We start from the raw sequence: 19,778 nt of genomic DNA on the forward strand, positions 1-19,778 counted from the left end.
CCTGCATGCCACCCACCTGCCATGTGTAATACCCTGAATGCTAGAGATAGAAATAAATAAGTTGTGGTCTTGGCTCTCAAGGTTCTTTCCCAGTGGAGAAAAAAGGTATACACATGAGGACAGTACTGTGTGAGGTACTGGAAGGGCGAGGCAGAGAGTGTGCTGAGGGAGCTGAGGAGGGAGCTCTGATTCTGCAGCTGGAAGGGCGAGAGGAGGGCCACTGAGTCCCCTCAGAGGATGTGACTGCTGGCTTCTAGGAAGTGGGCACTCTGGACTACTCTGTCCTTTGCTAAACCTCCACCCTGAGTAATGAGTCAAGGGAAGGAGATTTTACTGGTCTCGGGGGTGGCTAGAGGATTCCAGGTGAAAAGGCGAGTCCCTCTGGCTGCCAGCCGGCCCAGTGAGGACGAGAGGTCAGCCTGTTTGGGGAGGGGCCCCACGGCCCTCCTCTTCCAGAGCTGTGCATGTGCTATATGTATTCTTCCAGACGTTTTCTGTGCATAGAACTCATATGCACACACTGCCTTTTTATATGTGAGATTATATAATACATTTAGGTTTACCTCATTCTTTTTGAAGGCTGCATTATATTCCACTGTTCAGATATATCATAATTTAAACATTCCTATAGTGATGGATGATGAGGTTGTATCCATCCATTTGCTATTCGAAAGTTGAAATGAACACCTTTGTACATAATTCTTTAAAAATTTGTTCCAGTGAAAATATTGGGTAAATTCCTAAATACGTAACTTGAGAGTCAAAAAGGTATGTGTGTATTTAATTTTGTTAGATGTTGCCAAATTGGCCTCCAAAATGACCGTATCCGTTGACACTCCCACCAACAGCGTAGAAGACAACATGGACTTTGGAGTTGGAAGGTCTGAGTTAAATCCTGCCTCCCACTTGACAGCTGTGGAACCCAGCTTCAGTGTCCCCATCGGAAACATGAGAATAATGCTGTGGATCCAAGAACATGTAAAGTGTGCAGCACAGGGTGGTCCCCACAAGCATCCCTCACCATCACTTCGCCCACCTTCAGCGGCCTCCCCTACAGAACTGCTCCTTGCTATCCTTCCAGCCTCCTAGTAACACAGGGCTGTCATGAGGCCCAATGGAAAGAGTGGGTGTGAAAATACTTCACCATAAATATGGTAAGGACTATCAGTGCACATTTAATATCTCTTCCATCTCTTGCCTTCCCCTGCTAATGAAAGCTGCTCGCATTCAAGACTACTGTTGGCCCCAGAGGCCTGGTCTGTGACCAGCGGACGGAATTAAGCTAATCATCCCACCCCTGTATCATAGCTACATTGGGGCCTCCTTCATCACAGGAACTAAAGGTAAGGCAGCTGAACCAGGTTCGCAGCACATCACCTAGATCCCTTTCCTCTGACCCACCACCCCAGCCCACATCCACAGGCAGACAGAAGCAACTGGGAGGATATCCTCTGGCCGCAGCCCTGCCACCGCTTGATGGACGCCCTTTCCACTGGGCTGCCACAACCCTGGCTTTAAAAGAAGTAGAATGAGATGATTTCCAAGAGCTTATCCAACTCTTATGTTCTAGATAAGTTCAGTTTCTAGATGCAGAGTGAGAACATCACACAAAAAGGTCACAATATTTGAGAACAGACTTTACGAACACAGAGACTTCTCAGGATGGCCAAAAGTTGAAAATTCAAGCCACTGAACTCTCCACTGGGACAGAGCAAACTGTCCTCTGGGTTGTGGTCACACCCGGGCTGCACTATTCACTCACTGCCCAACAAGCCTAGCCAAAGCTTTCAGTTGTGAATCATTTCCTAACCTTCTGAGGGGCCTTGTAACAAAATCTGGCTGAATCTTTGCATTTAATGCTCGTTATGAAGCTGTTTTTCATGACTAAAATACGTTACAGAAATTTTAGTTTAGAAGGGAGAGAATTGTAATTTGTCCTGAAATCCTACAACTTAACCAGTATAAGTTTCCTCCTAGATGTTCCCTGTGTTTGCTGTTACTGCTTGATCTGCCAAGAACCCCGTGAATGCCAAAGAGCATCTTGTTTCTGGACCATTTTCCCCTGGTCCCACTGGCCAAAAAAACAAATGCAGCATTTCTGCTGTGTCTGTGTCAGAGAGCCCTGGTCTGGGAATATTTTCCTGGAATGTTATCCTGAAACAGCAGAAATGAACACACCTCTTAGGGTTCACACCTCTTCCAGACTGTGTGCTCAACACCTAAGCATGTGTTTTGTCACCCACTTGCTCCTGTGAGGGGCAGGGGAAGAGCCTGGTCAAGAGGCCTGTATTCAAGTCCCCGGGCTGCCTCGATTACCTGTGCCCTTAGGGTCATCCCTTCACCCCTCTGGGCTTTCCTCTTCTTGTCTCTAAAGTGGGAACGAGAAGACAATACAAACTTCATAAGACCCAGGGGGATCAAATAAGATAATGTACAGATAAGCTGAAAATATTTTTGACTAGTGGATGTGCATCTGTAAGAAGAAAACTACCTGTACCAGACACGTCACATCGCATCTCACAGATGGGTCCATACCTAGTGCCACCAGGATTCCTCCAGAGAACGATGGGCCAGGACCACCTCTATTTGTTCAGTCAGCAAACTTACTGCCCCAGGCCACGTTCTGGGCATTGAGACATAAGTGACTCGGTTCCCATCCCTGTCACCAACGGGCTCACATCTGGTGGGGGTGATGTGGGAACAGCAGTTTCAAGCCAAGGTGCCTCTCCCAGGACAGGGAGATGACCAAGGGGCAGTAGGACCCCAGAGCAAGAGCCTCTGTCATTTCTCCCTCTCAAGCTTCAGGCAGGTAGAGGAGGTGGTACCCATGCCTGTACCACAGCCCCAGGGAAGAGCCTGGATCACCACTGGTGAGGTGCAGAGCCATGGAGCAGGGAGAGTCTCACGGACGTGGAAACTCTCCCCACTGTGATTCGCCCAAGTTCTCTCAGGAAGGTAACTGGGAGTAGAACCTAGAACCTGGCCTCCAGAAGACCAGGCCAGCAGCTCTCTGCAGAGCCTAAGTCCAGTTTTTAGAAAAGAGGGAATCGGGGGCCTGGATTCTTATCCCTGCTCTGCTGTGTGACCCTGGTCCCTCTCTGGCCCTCAGTCCATATGCACAGCAAGGGTGACACTTTTGACATTAGGGAAAAAACTCAGGCAGGCAGCCCCTGCGTACGGAACACCTGAGTAGCAACTATTGAAAACCTGGAGAGAACCGGAAGCTCAGAGCGTTTTTTTTTTAAATACATCTTTGTTGGAGTATAATTGCTCCACAATACCTGTTAGTTTCTGTTGCACAACAAAGCGAATCAGCCATATGCATACACATGTCCCCATATCAGAGTGGTTTTAAGCACAGGGTTCTATCCCTGCCCCCTCTGCTGCCCGGGACTGCAAAGACTAGAGGTGCAGCCTTCCCAGCTGGCACCCCTCTGAGCTCTTCCCCTGCTTGGCCTTTGCCAACCCTTTTCCCCACACTTGCCTCATTCCCTGTAATGCCCAGCCTGTCTCTGGCCTTCCAGACTTGCTCCTCCAGGAAGCATTCCCTCCATGTAAGTTAAGGTGTGCATGTGCTCCCTGAAGTGAAGCAGGCATGTGCTAGCAGATCTGCCCCATGAAGAAAGGAAGGCTTAAGGGGAGTAAAGCGGTCAGTCCCAGGAGTTGAGTCATATAATTTCCTGAGCTCCTTTTCTGCATTCTCTAAGCAGTCTGAATTCACTGCAGTCCTGTGAGGTACTTGCCCCAGATGATGTAGCTGGTTTAACAGCCTCCCAGGATTCAAGTTCACCTCCCTCCTGCGGCCCTGCATGTCCCTCAGTTCAAAGGACACTAACCGCCCCCCAGGCTCAGGCCTAGGCACCCAGGGCCAGAATGGAAAAAGAGAAGCAGGGAGGGATTTAGTTTAGACAGAAAGCTAGAATCACCTACCCGATGGAGGCAGTGGGCACACTGCTGGAGCACAGCGGGTAATGCCCTGCAGCTCTGCCTAACTGGGAGCGCAGATTTGCTGACATTTTGTTTAAAAAAAAAAAAAAAAGTATGACAAGAGTCACAATCCTGCTGTGCCAGCTGTGATGATCTCATATCACTCACCCTCTCTGAGCCTCAATTTTCTCATCTGTGAAAGAGACACCTACATCACAAGGTGGTTGGGAGGAACAAGATACTGGATAGAAGGCACAGGGCCTGACGCAGCTCAGTAACGGTGGCTACTGGAAGCTTTGGTCTTTCTGGCCGTGAATCCCAGGAGGCGGGAGAATGGCCTTGGCAGACCTAGGCAGCTGGTGACTCCTGGTGGCCGCTGGGAGCCAGGGCATGAGGGCCAGACCTTCAGCAGTCTTAGATTCAAAAGATCCTGGACTCCTAGAGTCTTTGACTGTTAGACTTGCTGAGTCCTCAAATAAGAGAATTTAGTCACTTATGAACATTCCCTGAGGCTTTCTCTGGCTGAGGCCTGATCCCAGGGAATACTTTGCTCCCATCCTGGCCTCTTCCAAGAGCTTCCTGACTGAGATGGAGGGAGGCAGACACAAACGGGGGTGGGGGTGGGGCACAGAGATGGAGGAGGCTCCTAGCCAGCCTGGCAGGTCAGGAGAGGCTCAGGGATCCTGAAGGACAAATTTGAATTAGGAGTTGGGAGGGAAGAACATTCTGGGCAGAGAGAAAATCACACGCAAGACACATTCAGAGTAGCAACAAAGTGAAGATGCAGCTGAGGCCAGCAGGCCACATCCTGAGGGTAAGGAGTTTCTCTGCAGGCAGTGCAGAACTTCAAAGGGTTGGACGTATGACCACAACACCTTAGAAAGTCACTCTGGCCATGGCAAGGAGGGAACTAGGTGGAGACAGCAGGTCGAGGACAAGGTGGCCTGCAGTGGCAGCAGGAATGGAAAGGAGAGTTAGACGCAACAGCCCCACGCCTTGGTGCCCAAGAAGTGGGGTGTGAGGGGAAGAGACGCTTATGACAGGGATAGATGATGCCTAGGAGGCAGCTGGGTATGTCACCCATAGCTCAGGGGACAGCTGGGCCGAGGGCAGTGAGTGAGCTGGGATCAGCAGAGTGTAGATTTGGGTATTCAGCCAACACTTAAACAGCCTTTGTCACGTGCCAGGAACTTTACAAATACTGATGCATCGAGTCCTTCCAACAGTCTTTGAGGTAGATACTGCTATTTTCCCATTTTACACAGGAGGAAACTATGGCACAAAGACATTAAGTAACTTGCTCAAAATCATTCTGCTACTAAATAGCAGAGATTCAAACCCAGACAGTCTAGCTGCAGAGTCCTGGCTCTTAGCTCTCTCCTGCCCATCCTGGAAATAGTCTGCAAAACGCTGGGACTCAGGAGAGACACTGTAAGGTAATAAAGGAGGCTGAGAGTTCTAGAGTAAAGCCTTGAATCTCAACTGCGCGGACCCCCCAGAGGTCAGCCCCTATCACTCAGGGACAGAAGTCCCCTTCAACACCTGGTGACTGGCAATGGCCGTCCCACTGACCCTCCTCCACGCCCCAGGTTGGGGAAGGGAATGGGAGTGCCCAGGTTCCACCCTATTGGGTCTGCCATGTACTCCAGATGCTTGTTGTGTGGCTTAAATCTGATGCTGATGTAAGCGAGGCCCAGGCCCAGCCCACGGATGTCCTCCCCGCCACACAAGGGGTCTGCCTCTGGGGCAAGAATGCGGCCCCGGTCTAAAGGCAGGCCTGTTGTACCGAGTACTTGACATCACTCTGGTTTTTCAGGATCCTTTCCACAGGGCCCCTCTCGGCTGTCTCCCCTGCTCCCTCCTCAGAATTCACACGGCCCCTCCTCAGCCTCGGTCTACTCTGGGTGTCTGAAACAGAAGGGCCCAAGGACCAGGACCAGCTTAGACCGAGGATGAAATTTCCACTGCTCCAAAAGCCACTGTCCTTTGCTGCCTCTGGGCCTTTCTTCATGCTGTCAGCACAGAAGGCGGGCCAGCTCTGCCCAGCTCTGTGCGGGGTGGGGAGGAAAGGGAGCCCAGCCTGGGTCTCCCTGAGCCTCCACCCAAAGGCTTCCCTGTTCCCTGAATGCTGCAAAGAGGCAAGCAGACGCCAGTTTAAATGTAATTTTTTTCCACTTTTGCCAGAGATAAAAAAACAATACAGTAATCCCCCCCAACCCACACTTTGTTTTTAAACAAACAGGCCAGGTCCTGCCAGGCCTTCTTACCCACTAAATGCCACCCCCTTCCCTGCACCCCTACTGGCCCTGGAGCCTCTGGGGCAGTGGGAAGCTGTCCTCCAGCTTCAGGCTTTGGACTAGAGCTCCAGCTCAGGCAGGGGAGTCGTGGCACTAGTGCCAGAGCACAACCTTCCTGGCTTGGTCCACGCTCACCACGTGGCTCCCAGAGTAGCACCAGGCCACGGCATTGACGGCAGCGCTGAGGAGAGGGAGAGGCAGGCTTCAGGGGGCGTCCACTGCTGGGCTCTGCCCCTCATTACTGGACCTGGGCATTTTGAAGCCCTCTCTGAGCCCATCTCCTCACCTGTAAAATGGGCTCAGAGGGCTGTGGTGAGAGCAGACCCAGGTGCACATGGGAAGACACCTTGTGAACTATGAAGGGCTCAGGTTGGGGGGCAGGGAATGGAAGGTACGGGACAAGGGCTGGGGGTTCCAGGATGCCCAGCATGTCAGGACCTGGAATCAGCTTAGCAGGACTGGGGCAGGGCCGGGGGTGGGGTACTGGGGCTGGGGTGGGCAGGTGGGTGGGCAGTGGCCGTGCTCACCAATGGGGTCCCCGAAGGCTACTCTCCAGTTTCCCAGTGTCTACATCCCAGATGTAAAGAGCTCCATCCCAGGAACCTGCCAGTGCGTAGCTTCTGTCTGGGCTGCAGGGGCCACAGCACAGCCAGAGAGAGGAGATTAGAGGTAAGGACACAGACACAGACAGATGGGACACACTCAGGCATGGGTGCTGTGCTCTCATGGACACACCTGAACACAGCTTTGGTCCAGTCAGAACCGCACCTGAAGCCATCAGCCCTGAGAACAGACAGGGTCGGGTCAGGATGGAGGTGGCTCAGCCAGGAACTTACGGAGCTTCCTCTCTCCGGCAAGGGCTTGGCCACCTCACCAGGCCCTGATCCAGAGGGGCCTCCAGGGAGGGCCCCCCGCTGACGGGCCTTTTACAGGGGACAAGGCCCGGCTGCCACAGCCAAAGCCACAGGATCAGTGGGCACAAAGCAGGTACCTGAACACCTGGCGGACGTTGCTGACACGCAGGTCGATGACCTTGAGCGTGTCGTCTCGGGAACAGCTGAGCAGATGCAGCTGGTCGTGGCTGAGGCTCAGGGAGGTGACCCGGCCCTGCACAGGGATGACCTGGGTGCAGCGGGGTCCCCTGAGGAGCAGGGACAAAGGCGAGGATGAGCAGCAGCCACCCTGACAAGGTGCTCCTGACAGACTAACGAAGTCCAGAGGCCCCCCCTGGTCTCAGGCCATTAAGGCCAAGGCTGACAACTAACCTCCCCCTGCAGCCAGCCCCTTCCATCAGGAACTTACTAAACCCTTGGGTCACTAAAATAAGTGCTGGGGGTGGGGGCGGGGAAGCAATGCAAGTCTGTCTTTAAATATGTGAAAGAGAGTGCAAAGGGTTTCAAAAGGCAATCTCTGCAGATGAGTAAGAAGCAGCCTGAGGCAGGCCTGGCACTGGCTCTGGCACTGGTTCCAGCACTGGCTTTTATAAACCATTCAAGCCTAATGCTGGGCTCTTAGGCTCAGAAAACAATATAACTTTTGTTCCTTTTGACTAAAAAGTGGTGATTATATGGGAAAAAAGAGATTCTCCATCTTGGTTGGCAAGACCCAGGCAGGGTCCCTTGGTTGGACCGAGGGCCAATAAGAAGGAGACAGGTCTCCAAGGGCAGCTGAGCCTTCAAGGGGCCGAGCCCAGCACAGAGGCCACCAGAGCCTCGCTTCCCCAAGGTACCCTCAGCAGCTCCATGGCTAGAAAAAGGAAGAGAATACAGAAGCCCTGCCCCCACCTCCACTACCCACAGCCTGCGCCTATCACCTGCTGTCCCAGAAGCGGATCTTCTGGTCATTGTGACCACTAATGATGACATGGTCCCCACACACCACATCGTTACAGTAGGAAAGGACATTGATGGTCCTGGAACCTAGGGACCAAGGAGTAGAGCCCCAGCCTCAGAGAAGGGTTATCAGGAGCCAACCCACTGGATGTATGGAGAAGCTGAGGCCCAGAAGCCCCAGAGGTAAGGTGTCCTCCCAAAACTATAACCCAGGTCCCCTGTTTCCCAGCCCAAAGCCTGAGGTCACCTAGAAACCAGGGAAAGCATCATCGATGGGGGGACAGAAGAGGGGCCTTGGGAGGTTTCATCCCAAATGCCTGTAAATCTTGAAGCCACTCCCAGAGAGCAGGCTGAGGTCCCCCATAGCCTGGCAGGGTCCTGGCCGTTGGGAAAGGGGAGGGTTGGGCCTCACAGTAGGCTCGGCCGAGGTCCCACTCCTTCACTGTCCGGTCCCGGCTCCCGGTCACCGCCTGATGCATCGTTAGCTTGAATTTGGCAGCTGTTACCTTGTCTGTGTGTCCAGATAGTGTCTCCTGCCACCATCCCAGATATGCATCAAGGGTATGGCCAAGACCCCATAACAAACCCCTCCAGGCCCAAGGCATGACCCCTGACCCCCAGGCTGCCTCCCCAGTCAGGCCTCACCTTGGACTGTGCCTCCCCAACCTTCCAAAGCTGGGCGGCCTTATTGTAAGTAGCTGCCAGTACCTGGGAGCCCTGGGGAGATAGGAGGGGAAAGGATAGGTCCTGAACCTGGGCCTGGCCAGAGGCAACTGCAGGCCAGAGAGCTAGGGTCAGGGCTGCCTCAGAGCTTCCCCCAGCCCAGGTCACCCAGGTAGGCAGGGGAGAATCGAGGCCCAGGGAGGAGGATTGTGTAGGAGCTCTAGGATACCCGTGATGTTCCCTCAGGCCCCAAAGCCCCCACCTGCCCAGTGTGGAAACTGGGGGAGGGACATCCTATGCCCCCCAGGTCCTCTCACCGAGGGGTCAAAGTCCACACTGGTGATGCTGCCGCCAGCTCCTTCAAGGGTCTGGTTGGCCTCCAGGCGCCCTGGGGGGACCAGGAGAAGGGACAAGTGAAGTGAAGTCACTAATCTCACGAAACAGAGGAGCCTGGACTGTGAGTGGGAAGATGAATCTCTCCTAAATTAGAGAACAGAAGTGCTGGGCCTGTTCTTGGGGGAGCGGCCAGGGTTGGGGGGTGGGTGGGGGGTCTAGCTGGAGGCTGCACCTTCCTGAACTGCCAGCAGAGGGCCCCGGGGGGCTGCAGGTCATCTCGCGGATGTCTGGAAAAGACCAGAGAGAAGGGACTGTCCCTAGGTCACACGGCAAGCCAGAGCCAGGCCAGCTGGAGACTCACCTCCTCCAGGAAGCCTCTGGGAGCCAGCTCTCACTCCCCAGTACACCCCCCGCTACAGAACACAGAGTAGATAGCTAACATCTGCCTCACGACTGAGTTCTGAGGGCTCAGTGGCACTAGAAGAGGAGGTGGCCTGGTGGGGGGGCCCAAGGGACCTGCTCCTCAAGGGCCTGTCCCTGTAGAACCTCGTGACATGGTGCCTCCACCACCCCAACAGGGACCATCTGAGCTCAGCCCTCCCCACCCCGCAGGCCTCGACTTCAGGAAGTGGGAGGCTCTGCCCTTCTTAGGAGCAGTGAGCCCAGAACTCTTGCCGCTGCCCACAAGAATGTCCCAGGTGAGGAAACGCAAAGACTCAAGACCCTTCCCACCAAGGAGCAAGCTGAAGGTGAGGCTGGCCTGTGGGCAGGGACCCTCACCTCCCACGACATTCCAGAGGAGGATGAGGCGGTCAGCCCCTCCAGTGGCCAGGAGGCTGCTACTGGGGCCAAAACGAACAGCATTGACCTCGGAGAGGTGGGCATCCTGTGGGGAAAAGGGGAGGTCGGTGCCCCTGGTCCTTGCCACACACACCTCTTTGCTCACGCGCACAGCTCTCTGTCACGCATTCTTGCACACATCAGGTCTCTGTTCGAACACTGAGTTTCAAACTCAGCCCCACCAGGGCTCATCACCTCTGACTGGACCCCTGCAGCAGCCTCCCGCCATGTTCCCAATACTCCACTACCTGGCCTCCTGGTCTCCCGGCCTCCTGTCTCTCCCTCATTATAAAATGCCGAAGGGCTCCCACCACAAGCTGTGGGAGGAAAACTCCTGCTCCCAGTGAGGGGCCCATCCTTGCTTCCCCAGCCTCCTTGGACCACTCCTGGGACCTGCACTCCCATATCGTACCCCATGCACTTGGCCCAGCTCCTCCTTACCAGCACATCCTGAGCTCGGGTAGGAAGTCGGGCGGCCACACACACAGGGATGCTCTGGTATCGCTGCTCAGGGGCTCCCCCAACTGAGTGGCCTCTCCTCTTCTTGAAACTGCAGGAGGGGGTCAGGAGGGCATTCAGCAAGGCCTCTGACACGGGAGCCTCGAGCTCTCCTGAAGCAGCAACAACAGGAAGCAGACACGGAAGGCAGCAGAACATGGCCAGGAGGTGCAGCAGGCATGGTCCCCACCAGCCTCTGACCCAGGAGTCAATGTGGAGACAGTAGGGGCACCAAGACAGGCACACAGGCAGGGCAGGGTTGGTGGTGGATGCAGAGAAACCTCGGAGCAGGGTTTCAGTCCTGGCCTGGCCACTGCTTGGCACTGTGACCCTGAACGAATCCCTGACATTTCTGAACCTCCATTTCCCAAATGAGTAGTAGCTCCTTTCTGGCCTCAGGCTGGAGCTTTTGGTCCCCTGTGATGACCCAGGATGAGGGCCAGAGCCTGGAAGATAGCCAGGCAGGGGCTGGGAATGAGGCCATGCACCCAGCTCCTGCCTCTGGGACTCAGCAGAGACTCACACACAGAGTGCTGGGCAACATACGGAAGGACACACTGAGACACATACACAGCCCAAGCCTGGGCTCCAGGAGCCTGACACACGCATCCAAGGGGCCCAGCACCTTCACACACATGTTGGTGCACACACACACTTACTCCAGAAGCCCCTTCACCACATCCACACAGCGGGACAACGTCAGGGAGGTGGCGGAGGCAGACCTGGGGCAGAATTGAGAGAGATGTGCTAAGGGACTGGCCGATGGCTGTGCAGACAGCAGTCATTCATCCCTACACTCTTGAGCCTGGACAAGAACTTTGCTCCTCCAAGGCCAGGAGAGCACGATGACCCAGAGGAGTCCCAGGAAGATGGAGGAAGGGAGGGATTTGGAATGAAGTCTCCCAGTTTCACCATGATGGTTAAGACCTGCCTCACCACCCAAGTGCCCCCCAACAAAATTTCATGGGAGGCTGAGCTGGGGCCTATGGAAGGGGGTGAAGGTGCCCCCAGGCTGAGAAAGCACAAGGCTGGGAGCAGGGGCTGGGAAACCTAGATCCCAAAAATACCCAGGAGATCATGTGTCCTGAGATGACCTGGCCCGCCAGGGCTAAGGCTTTGGGGACTGCATCTCATGCCCCTCCCCAGGGTTCCTTCACTACGCTGAGGCCTGGACACCAGCGACCTGCAAGAGAAGGCTGCAGGGGCTTCCCTGGTGGTGCAGTGGTTAAGAATCCGCCTGCCAATGCAGGGGACATGGGTTCAAGCCCTGGTCTGGGAAGATCCCACATGCCGCAGAGCAACTAAGCCCGTGTGCCACAACTACCGAGCCTGCGCTCTAGAGCTCGTGAGCCACAACTACTGAGCCTGCGTGCCACAACTACTGAAGCCCGCGCGCCTGGAGCCTGTGCTCCACAACAAGAGAAGCCACCGCAATGAGAAGCCCACGCACCGCAACGAAGAGTAGCCCCCACTCGCCGCAACTAGAGAAAACCCGCGTGCAGCAACGAAGACCCAATGCAGCCAAAAATAAATATTTTAAAAATTTAAAAAAATGAAAGGACTGGAGGAGAGCTTACAGGCTGGGGAATGCGGGGAGGGCAGTCTCAATGCCAGGCAAATCAAGACAGACAGGGCAGACTGGGGGTGAGGGGCATCCAAGGACTGAAGCCTCAATCAGGTCCCACCCATATGAGCTCCCATCTACACATGCTTCACAGGCATTCAGGTACGCTTACCTAAGCTTGTACACACATATGCTCTGACGTCCCTGTGTATGCACACACATGCCTGTGACAGCTGAACCCTGGACCTTGCCAACAGGTTCCCTCCTGGTCACACCCTTTCACCAGCCTGACATCCCACCCCCAGAGCTCTGGTCCTGGTAAGGAGAAAAAGGGGGTGAGGACAGAGGTTGGGGTCCCGGAGGCGGCACTGACCCTAAGTGGCTCCAGGCAGTGGAGGTCAGATCTGTCCTGGGGTCCAAGCTGTACCCCAGTCTCTTCTCAAGCCCCCTCTCAACCCAAGAGCTGGCCCAAGGTCCTAGAGGAAGACTCTGGGATGGGACCCAGCTCAGAGCTGTGGGACAGTGCTCACCTGAAGGGCCTCTTCCATTTCTCACCAGCCTCACTCTCCAGGAACGCTGGCTCAGCTGCCAGAGCCAGAGTGTCTGCTTCCTCTCTGATCCCATCGCCTAATGTGTCTGGGCTCCTGGGGGAGAGAATTAAGCTCAGAATGGCTAAGGGACCAGGCCAGCCCCTCCGCGCCACGGTGAGGATGTGCAGACCCAGAGATGAGGGTGTTCCTGTGGACGCACGTGTGGCAGGCACAGGTGCTGGCTCCTACGACCACACGTGTCTGCACGTGTCCTGGGCTCGTTCTGCCTGGGGGCCTCGGCACCGCGGCTGTGCACACTTGCAGTAAGGTGCACCGATGGCCGCAGGCAGGTGGGGGCGGGGTAGAACTGTAGCGGCCACGGGGCAGAGCCCGCGGCAGAGCCTCGGCAGGCAGGTCTCAGGCGCATCCTCATTCTTACTCGCTTATGCTCACTGTCCGCTTGGCTGCCTTCTTCAGCTCCTGGGACACCCGCGCCTGTTTGGCCCTGGGACAGAAAAACCTCCTGAGAGTCGGGTCGCTCCCGTGCCCGGAAGGCGGGGCCGGCCCCTCCCCGGCAGGCCACGCCACCACTCACGTCCCCGAAGGGCGGGCCCAGCGCTCTCACCTCTCGCGGCGCTCGTTGCGCAGGTTGCGCTCGGCTGCGGCGCGCGCTTTGCGCCGCACCAGCCGATCCAGCAGGTCGCGTGCCTCCTCCTCGAGCCTGCGCAGAGCCGCCTCCTGGTGCCCGACGTGCACGCGCAGCGCCTCATAGGCCGCCCACTGTGCCGCGTTCAGCGCGCGCCGCGCATCCACCTGTCCCTCCTCCTTCTCCCGCGCCTCCTGCAGCTGCGCCACGCGGGCCTCCAGAGCTGCCAGCCTGGAGAACGCGAAGAACCTCCATCACCGCCCTGGGGAACCAGTCTTGGAGCTGGGACAAACTTGCCCCTGGCCACGCGGCCAGCCGGCCGGCTAAGCCACGTCTCCGACCAAGCCTTCGCAGTCCTGCAGTTCCTGGCCTCTGCGACCAGCCACAGGCCTGGGGGACGTTTGAGGACGTGGGAAAGCTGTCGGGCCCTTCCGGAGACCCGCGGGGTGACCCTGTCCCCTCCCCCTGGCAGTGATGGCCCCAAGCCTCCCCAAGGTGCGCGGGGGGGGGACCCCTCTCGCACCGCCCGCGCCTCACCTGCTTTGCCGCTCCCCCAGCTGTGACTCCAGGGTGCCCAGGGCTGCGCTCTTCTCCACCACCTGGTAGGCCATCTGCAGCGGCGGAGGGGCCGGACAGGTAGGCATGGGTGCCTCTGGGCAGGGCCTCCAGCCCCTCTCTGGCCGAGAGGCTAGTAGGACAGGGTCTGCCTCTCCTCTCACCCGCCCCCTAGCTCAAGAGAAAGCTGAGGCGCAGACAGGCGTTGCACCAAGCACAGGAATGCACTGCTGTTTCAGGGATCAACGGAAGGGCCTTAGGCTCTGAAGCCTAACACCCGAGTTTCAATTCTGGCAGTGCCACTTATATTCTCTGTGACCCGGGGTAGTCATTTAACTGCTCTAAACCAGCTCTGTTTCTTCACCTGTCCAGTGGGAATGGTTGTGCTTACCTCACTGGGTAACACGGAATTACTATAAGGAACAGTATCTCAAATAATGATGATTGGTTCTATAGCACTTAAGTGTGCTAGGTCTTATTCCGAGCACTCTACAGTATTAACTCTTTTAATCCGGTAGGAACTGCCATTCTCCCCCATTTTACACATGAGGACATTGACACAGAGAGGTTCAGTGTCTTGCCCAAAGTCACACAGCAGAACTGAGATCTGAACCCAGGCCACCTAACATGCTCCAAGTAAAGCGCTGGGGTATAGGAAGGGTTCAAGGGATGTGTGTTCTTTTCCCCACCTCTCCAAGCCCTGGCCTACCCAAGCGTAGATCCCAGAGAGCAAGAAGGAGCTCTGAGCAGAGGCACACAGGCTAACAGGAATGGACTGTGGGAGCGCCAGGCCCAGACTGAATACCAGAGCTGCCCCCAGCCCCAGAGTGGGGGTGAGCGTCATCTCATCTGTCCCCCGCCCCACTGAACAGTCCTTCATCCGAGAGCCAAGAGCTGGGGAAACCACAGAACTGAGGGGTCAGTGGGTCCAGGGCACGAACCCATATCCCCTGCATCGGCAGGCGGACTCTCAACCACTGCGCCACCAGGGAAGCCCTGGAGATCATTTTTATTATTAAAATATATTACTCTGGGCTTCTGGGCTTCCCTGGTGGCGCGGTGGATGCAGGGGATACGGGTTCGTGCCCTGGTCCGGGAGGATCCCACATGCCGCGGAGTGGCTGGGCCCGTGAGCCATGGCCGCTGAGCCTGCGCGTCTGGAGCCTGTGCTCCACAACGGGAGAGGCCACAACAGTGAGAGGCCCGCGTACAGCCAAAAAAAAAAAAAAAAAAAAATCACTCTGAGTAGAGAATGGAGAATGGATGGGGGTGCCAAAAGAGGAGTGGTCCAGCAAGGAATGAGAGTAACTTGGACCAGGCAGACAGGGCACAAAAAATGGAAGTTGATGGATTTGGAGGCAGGATCCATGAGCTGGTGACTAGCTCAGGATGTAAGGCTGCTAGGGGTTAGAGGTGTCCCTGGGTTTCCAGCCTGGTGACTACCAGTGGAGGGGGGGATGATCTATCTCATTTATCACCTAGTCTACAAATATTCAGTAGCATGGACTGTGGAGACAGGCCCCAGGGATACAATGGAGGCAAACCAAAGGCATCCCAGTTCTCGGGGTTCTCACAGCCCAGAAGGGGGCTCAGATTTTGAGAATCACCTCTCAAATGTAGAGTTGCAACTACAACAGGGGCTCTGAGGGAGAGGCTACCACTAGGTTCATAGCCCCAAATACACATTAGTTGAGCAAGGGACTTGGCATGTGGTAACTAGGTAGGTGCTTACTGGCCCCTCAGCCTCCTCCAGTGGACTGGAAGCTCCATGGGGCCAGGTCCTGTTTACTGCTGCATTGCCTATGCCTTGGATATAGTGACTGTCAATAAATATTTGTTGAAAGAATGAATGGAGATCACAGAAAGGGGATTTGTGCGGGAGAGAGTTCAAATCCTGGCTCCAGCTCTCTAAGCTTTCGTTTCCTCTGAAATATAAAGTTGCAGAGGATTAGCTGAAGTAACGCTTAGCCCAGCGTTCTCAACGTGGTGTTGGCCATATAATCACAGGGGTGATGGTTAGTCTGATTTTAGGCGTGAAGTCCAAAAAGCAGCTGAGCAAGAGAGTCTGGAGCTCATAAGAGAAGGCTGAGCTAGAGATGGGTCTGGGAGTTAGCAAACAGAAAGTCCTTAGGAGTCAGTTAACCCACCCAAGCTCCAAAGAACACCCACATCTTAAGGGAGGGAGTTAAAAAGGAGGGAAAGTAGCCAGAGAAGGAAGTTCAGAAGTAACAGCTACATAAGTGAGAGGAAAACCAGGAGAGTGTGGTGAACCAGAAGCCAAGAGACACCATGGTGCAGGGGCGGGGGGAAGCAGTGGCAGGTGGGGCGAGCACACCCTGCCATGGAGATGGACCACCTTACTTTTGGTCTGCAAATGTGTATTGAGTGTCAGCTGGTACTGGGCCCTGAGGTTTGCAGGGCAAGTGGTGAGCAGAGCAGGCTGGACCATCCAGAAGGGGGAACAGAGGCTGCCTGTTTCCTGCATCCCTCACACACCCCTCCCTGAGCTCTCACTGCACTTCCTCCCGCTGCTGTTGGAGCCCACTTCATCCTGGGCTGCCAGGGCCAAGCTAGAGAGCACTCTGACCCCTGTCTGGCCTCAAGGCACTGGACTTTGGAATCTCCCTCACTTGCTGACTCCCTTGGATGACATGTCCCAGCCCCAGAGTCCTGGATCCTGGGCCCACCCCATTTTCTCTCTCAGCCCCTTGCCCAGCCTACCTCTCCACACAGCAGCCGGAGCCCCTCCTCTTCCTCTTGCCACTTCACCCTCAGAGCTGCTGGTGATGGGACTCCGTCTGAGTCAGGCTCTGACTCCTCCTCCCTGTCAACCAATCAGAGAGCGGTGTTCATTGTCCCTCCATTCAGCCAGAGGATACACACGAACAGTCTGAAACCAGAGCCGTGAACTTTTTCCTGAGGAAGGTGGGAGCCAGAAAGTCAGTACAGGAAAGAGCAAGTCTCCAGAAACTAGAGCTGCCCGGGAACGTCTGCTCTTGGATTCCCCCAGGCCTGGAGTTCCCAGGCCAGGACCCCCCTCAAGAAGCACCTCCCAGCTCTGAGCCCCAACCCATTCCTGGTTCTCATCTTCGCTCCCTCTTTGGAATAGGTGGCATTGTGCCCTTTCTGTAGGCATCAGGTAGCAAACAGAAAAAGACAGAGGTGTGTGGGCGTGGGAGGACAAATGCAGAGAGACGGACATTCTGAGCAGCTGGCCCGGGGGGAAGGCTGGAGAGCCTGCCTCCCCCTCCCCTGGGCAGCAGCCAAGGGCCAATGAGGTGCCTGGGAGAGAATGAACCCCGCATAGCCACTGGGGGCAGGGCCCAGGCACAGGAAGCCCATTGTGACCACAAATACAAACACTCACCAGCCGCCCTGGTGGAGAGCCCGAGTGACATCGGTGGGCTCTGGCTGCAGCTTCTCTGAGAACTGGGCCAGCAGCTCCGCTTTCTCTAGGAGACGGTTATCTGTGGGTGCAAAAAGGTGAGCCTGGAGCACAGACAGACTCTTTCCAGGAGACTCTAGGCATACAAGTTACCTCTCTGGCTGGGAGGGCTGCAGGAGCCGAGGGATGCAGAATGGGGAGCTACTGGCAGGCTGGGCTCTGCCCTTGCCTGAGGGGTGGCTGTGCAGCTCCATCAGGACCTCCAGCCCTTGCACACCCTCTAAGAGCATAGCCCCCAGGCCCTCCCAGGAGAAGACTTGCTCTCCCAGGGACACAGAAGGACAACCACTGCAGGGGAAGGAGATGGCTGGGTACTGCCTGCTGAGGTTCTCAAGGGAAGGAAGGGGCCAGGGGTTGATACCCAGGGCGGGGCCTGTCCCCAGAGAGCGATGAAACAAACTGAGCTCCACTAGCCTGTGGTCTTTGGCAAGATACTTCCCTTCCAGGGGCTCTTTCTGGGCTAAAAAACAACCCTGACTTCCCCAGGGTTGGTGTAAGGCTTCCCCAAGGCCAGAACAGAAAGTCCTTGAGTTTGGTAGTTTCTGCTACAGACCCTGGAATACAGCCTCTCCACCCCCACCCATGGTCACTTCCTCTTTTCTCACCAGGCCCAGGTAGGGTAGAGATGGTAAGCCCAGGCCTAACTCCTCAGCTCCTTTCCCTATTCCTGTCCGCTACCAGTCACCTAGGTCACCTAGGTCGGTCACCTAGGTTGCTGGCCTTGTTCTCACACAAAACCCCACCCCAACCCTCAGGGAATTGCTCTGCCCCACCCTCACCCCCAGCAAATCTAAAGAAGATGCCATTTTGTCCAGTTTATGAGTGAGAAATAGGAGGCTTAGGGGTATGACCTGCCCAAGACCACAGAGAAGACTGGACTTCCAGTGTCTCTGAGTTCAGCCCTCCAGGATCACTCCAGTCCCACAGATTTGCAGCTCCCAGGGGATGGGGGTGACTCCCTCAAATTGGACTGTTCCATTGTCCATCAGAGCAGTGGAGAAGTGAGGCTGCCTAGAGGCAGGGGGCTGGCCTCATATACCTGAACGGAGAGGACCTGCAGCCCAGAAGGCTGCAAAGAAATCTCCCAGGACAAGAGCAACAAATTCAGTTGTGGGGCTGTGGGGAGATGGTTAAGCAGCAGCCAAGATTAGGACCAGTGATGGAGCTGGAGGGACTGTGATTAGACTTTTAACCCCCAAACATACAATCTCAGATGACCAGAGGTGCTACACACAGGTGCACACCTGTTCATCCTGGCTCGAACTGCCATACCCCTTCCTGACCAGCTCCGCAGAAACACTATGAGAATCTGACTTCCCCAGGCTCAGCCACCTCCCTCCGCAGCCTGAATCCCCCTGCTTCTCCCTCAGGCTGGGGTTGGTTGGGCACAGAGATGCTCCAAAAACCTGAGCCAGGATCACCTATCAGTGGCAGAGCCTCAGACTCTGAACTGCCTCCCTAGAGATTCAGAGTTTAAAAGTAGCTGCTCTGGACAGCCCCGAGATCTTTCACTGTGCTTATGGGGACCAAATGGACTGACCAGGCTCTACCCCGGGGACGGCCCAAGAAGGGTAAGTCTAAAAGACCCTAAAAATCCAACATTCGCTTATGAAGCCGTGCACAGGAAGCCCAGCCGCTGGAAGGCAGAGCCAGGCCCAGAGGGGCGAGCAATAGCAGGGGCACTAGGAGGGAGCTCCGTCCCGGAGGGGGCTCTGAGCAGAGCCTGGACGGGAAAGGGCAGGAACGCTGGCTAGTCGGAGATAGCGCGTAAGAGACAGCGAGTCCAGCAAGCCCCAGGCTTCGGAGGCGAAAAGGCGTCGGGGCACTTGGGTCACAGACGGAGGGGCCAGACAAATGCTTCCCCGCGCCGGAGCCCTATGCCCTCGACGGCCCCGGGACGCACTGCACTCACAGGCCGGCACCAGCTCCAGGAAGAGGGCCTTTTGCGTTCGGTCTCGCTGTCGAAGCTGCCGCACGATGTGGCGTTTCCAGCGGGCGGCGGGGACGCCGGGGTCGCTGGGCCCCGCCATGGCCGCCCTCTCCCGCCTGCACCGCGCGCTCCCCCCGCCCAAGGAGGCGCGGCCGGGCAGGGGCGGGGCTCCAAGGGGACTCCGTGACGTCAGGGGGCGGGCAGCGGCGGGGAATCCCCGGATTGTACTAAGAGTGGTCTTGGGGGGGAGAACGGAACGAAAATGTGGGGGGGAACCGCCCCAGGCTCTAGACCACCCGGATCCCACAAAAACTCTCACATGAGTGGGGTCTCCTATCGCTGTCGGGGCAGAGAGCGAGGAGCGAGGTCGGAGCCTCCGGGGCGGCTTCCCCCTCGCCTGTTGGCGCGCTCCGCAGGCGGGGCCTCCGGAGCCTGTGTTCCTTAACCCCACCGCGCCCCGACTGAAGTCAACAGTAACAGACACTCTGGACCAGGCGGCTCTCTAAACCGGGCACCTGGAGACCCCCCCTCTCACACCCGGACCCTGCCCTCGAGTCCTTCAAGATCGGTGAGGGGAGACGACACAGACATAAGGCAGACAATGTATGACAGCGAGATAAGAAAGCACGGAAGAGGAAGGGACTGAAGGGAGGAGGCCCTGCTTTGCGGAGGTGATGGCACTGAGTTGGGTCGTAAGGGAGGCAATAGGCATTGG

The 19,778-nt window shown here is 56.2% G+C and overlaps 1 protein-coding gene across 3 annotated transcripts; it reads right to left on the minus strand.

Moving 5' to 3' along the window:
- Positions 1-5,772: 5,772 nt before the first annotated feature.
- Positions 5,773-19,177, minus strand: ATG16L2 (autophagy related 16 like 2). Of its 3 annotated transcripts, XM_060017270.1 has the most exons (19): positions 19,046-19,177; positions 17,056-17,155; positions 16,410-16,512; positions 13,671-13,744; positions 13,113-13,364; positions 12,927-12,992; positions 12,488-12,601; positions 11,053-11,115; positions 10,337-10,445; positions 9,836-9,941; positions 9,037-9,107; positions 8,702-8,773; positions 8,469-8,589; positions 8,038-8,143; positions 7,216-7,365; positions 6,960-7,007; positions 6,752-6,853; positions 6,511-6,531; positions 5,773-6,405 (listed from the first exon to the last, which is right to left on the minus strand). In XM_060017270.1, exons 1-19 carry the CDS (start codon positions 19,161-19,163, stop codon positions 6,318-6,320), a joined length of 1,884 nt encoding a protein of 627 aa, XP_059873253.1. In that variant the 5' UTR covers positions 19,164-19,177; the 3' UTR covers positions 5,773-6,317. The 3 variants fall into 3 exon arrangements, with proteins under 3 accessions (XP_059873253.1, XP_059873256.1, XP_059873255.1); XM_060017273.2 differs by lacking the exon at positions 11,053-11,115; XM_060017272.2 differs by lacking the exon at positions 6,511-6,531.
- Positions 19,178-19,778: the final 601 nt, after the last annotated feature.

The sequence above is a fragment of the Delphinus delphis genome, chromosome 8, assembly GCF_949987515.2.
Source record: "Delphinus delphis chromosome 8, mDelDel1.2, whole genome shotgun sequence".
Lineage (NCBI taxonomy): Eukaryota > Metazoa > Chordata > Mammalia > Artiodactyla > Delphinidae > Delphinus > Delphinus delphis.

Bases quoted from the DNA above. Each gene is read 5' to 3' on its own strand.
- ATG16L2 (XM_060017270.1), bottom strand. From the start codon at position 19,163: ATGGCGGGGCCCAGCGACCCCGGCGTCCCCGCCGCCCGCTGGAAACGC. The intron at 12,602-12,926 runs GTAAGAATGAGG...TCTCTCCCCCAG, and splicing joins CGGACAGTGAGCATAAGCGA to GAGCCCAGACACATTAGGCG. The intron at 7,366-8,037 runs GTGATAGGCGCA...CCTGCTCCTCAG, and splicing joins ATCCGCTTCTGGGACAGCAG to GGGACCCCGCTGCACCCAGG.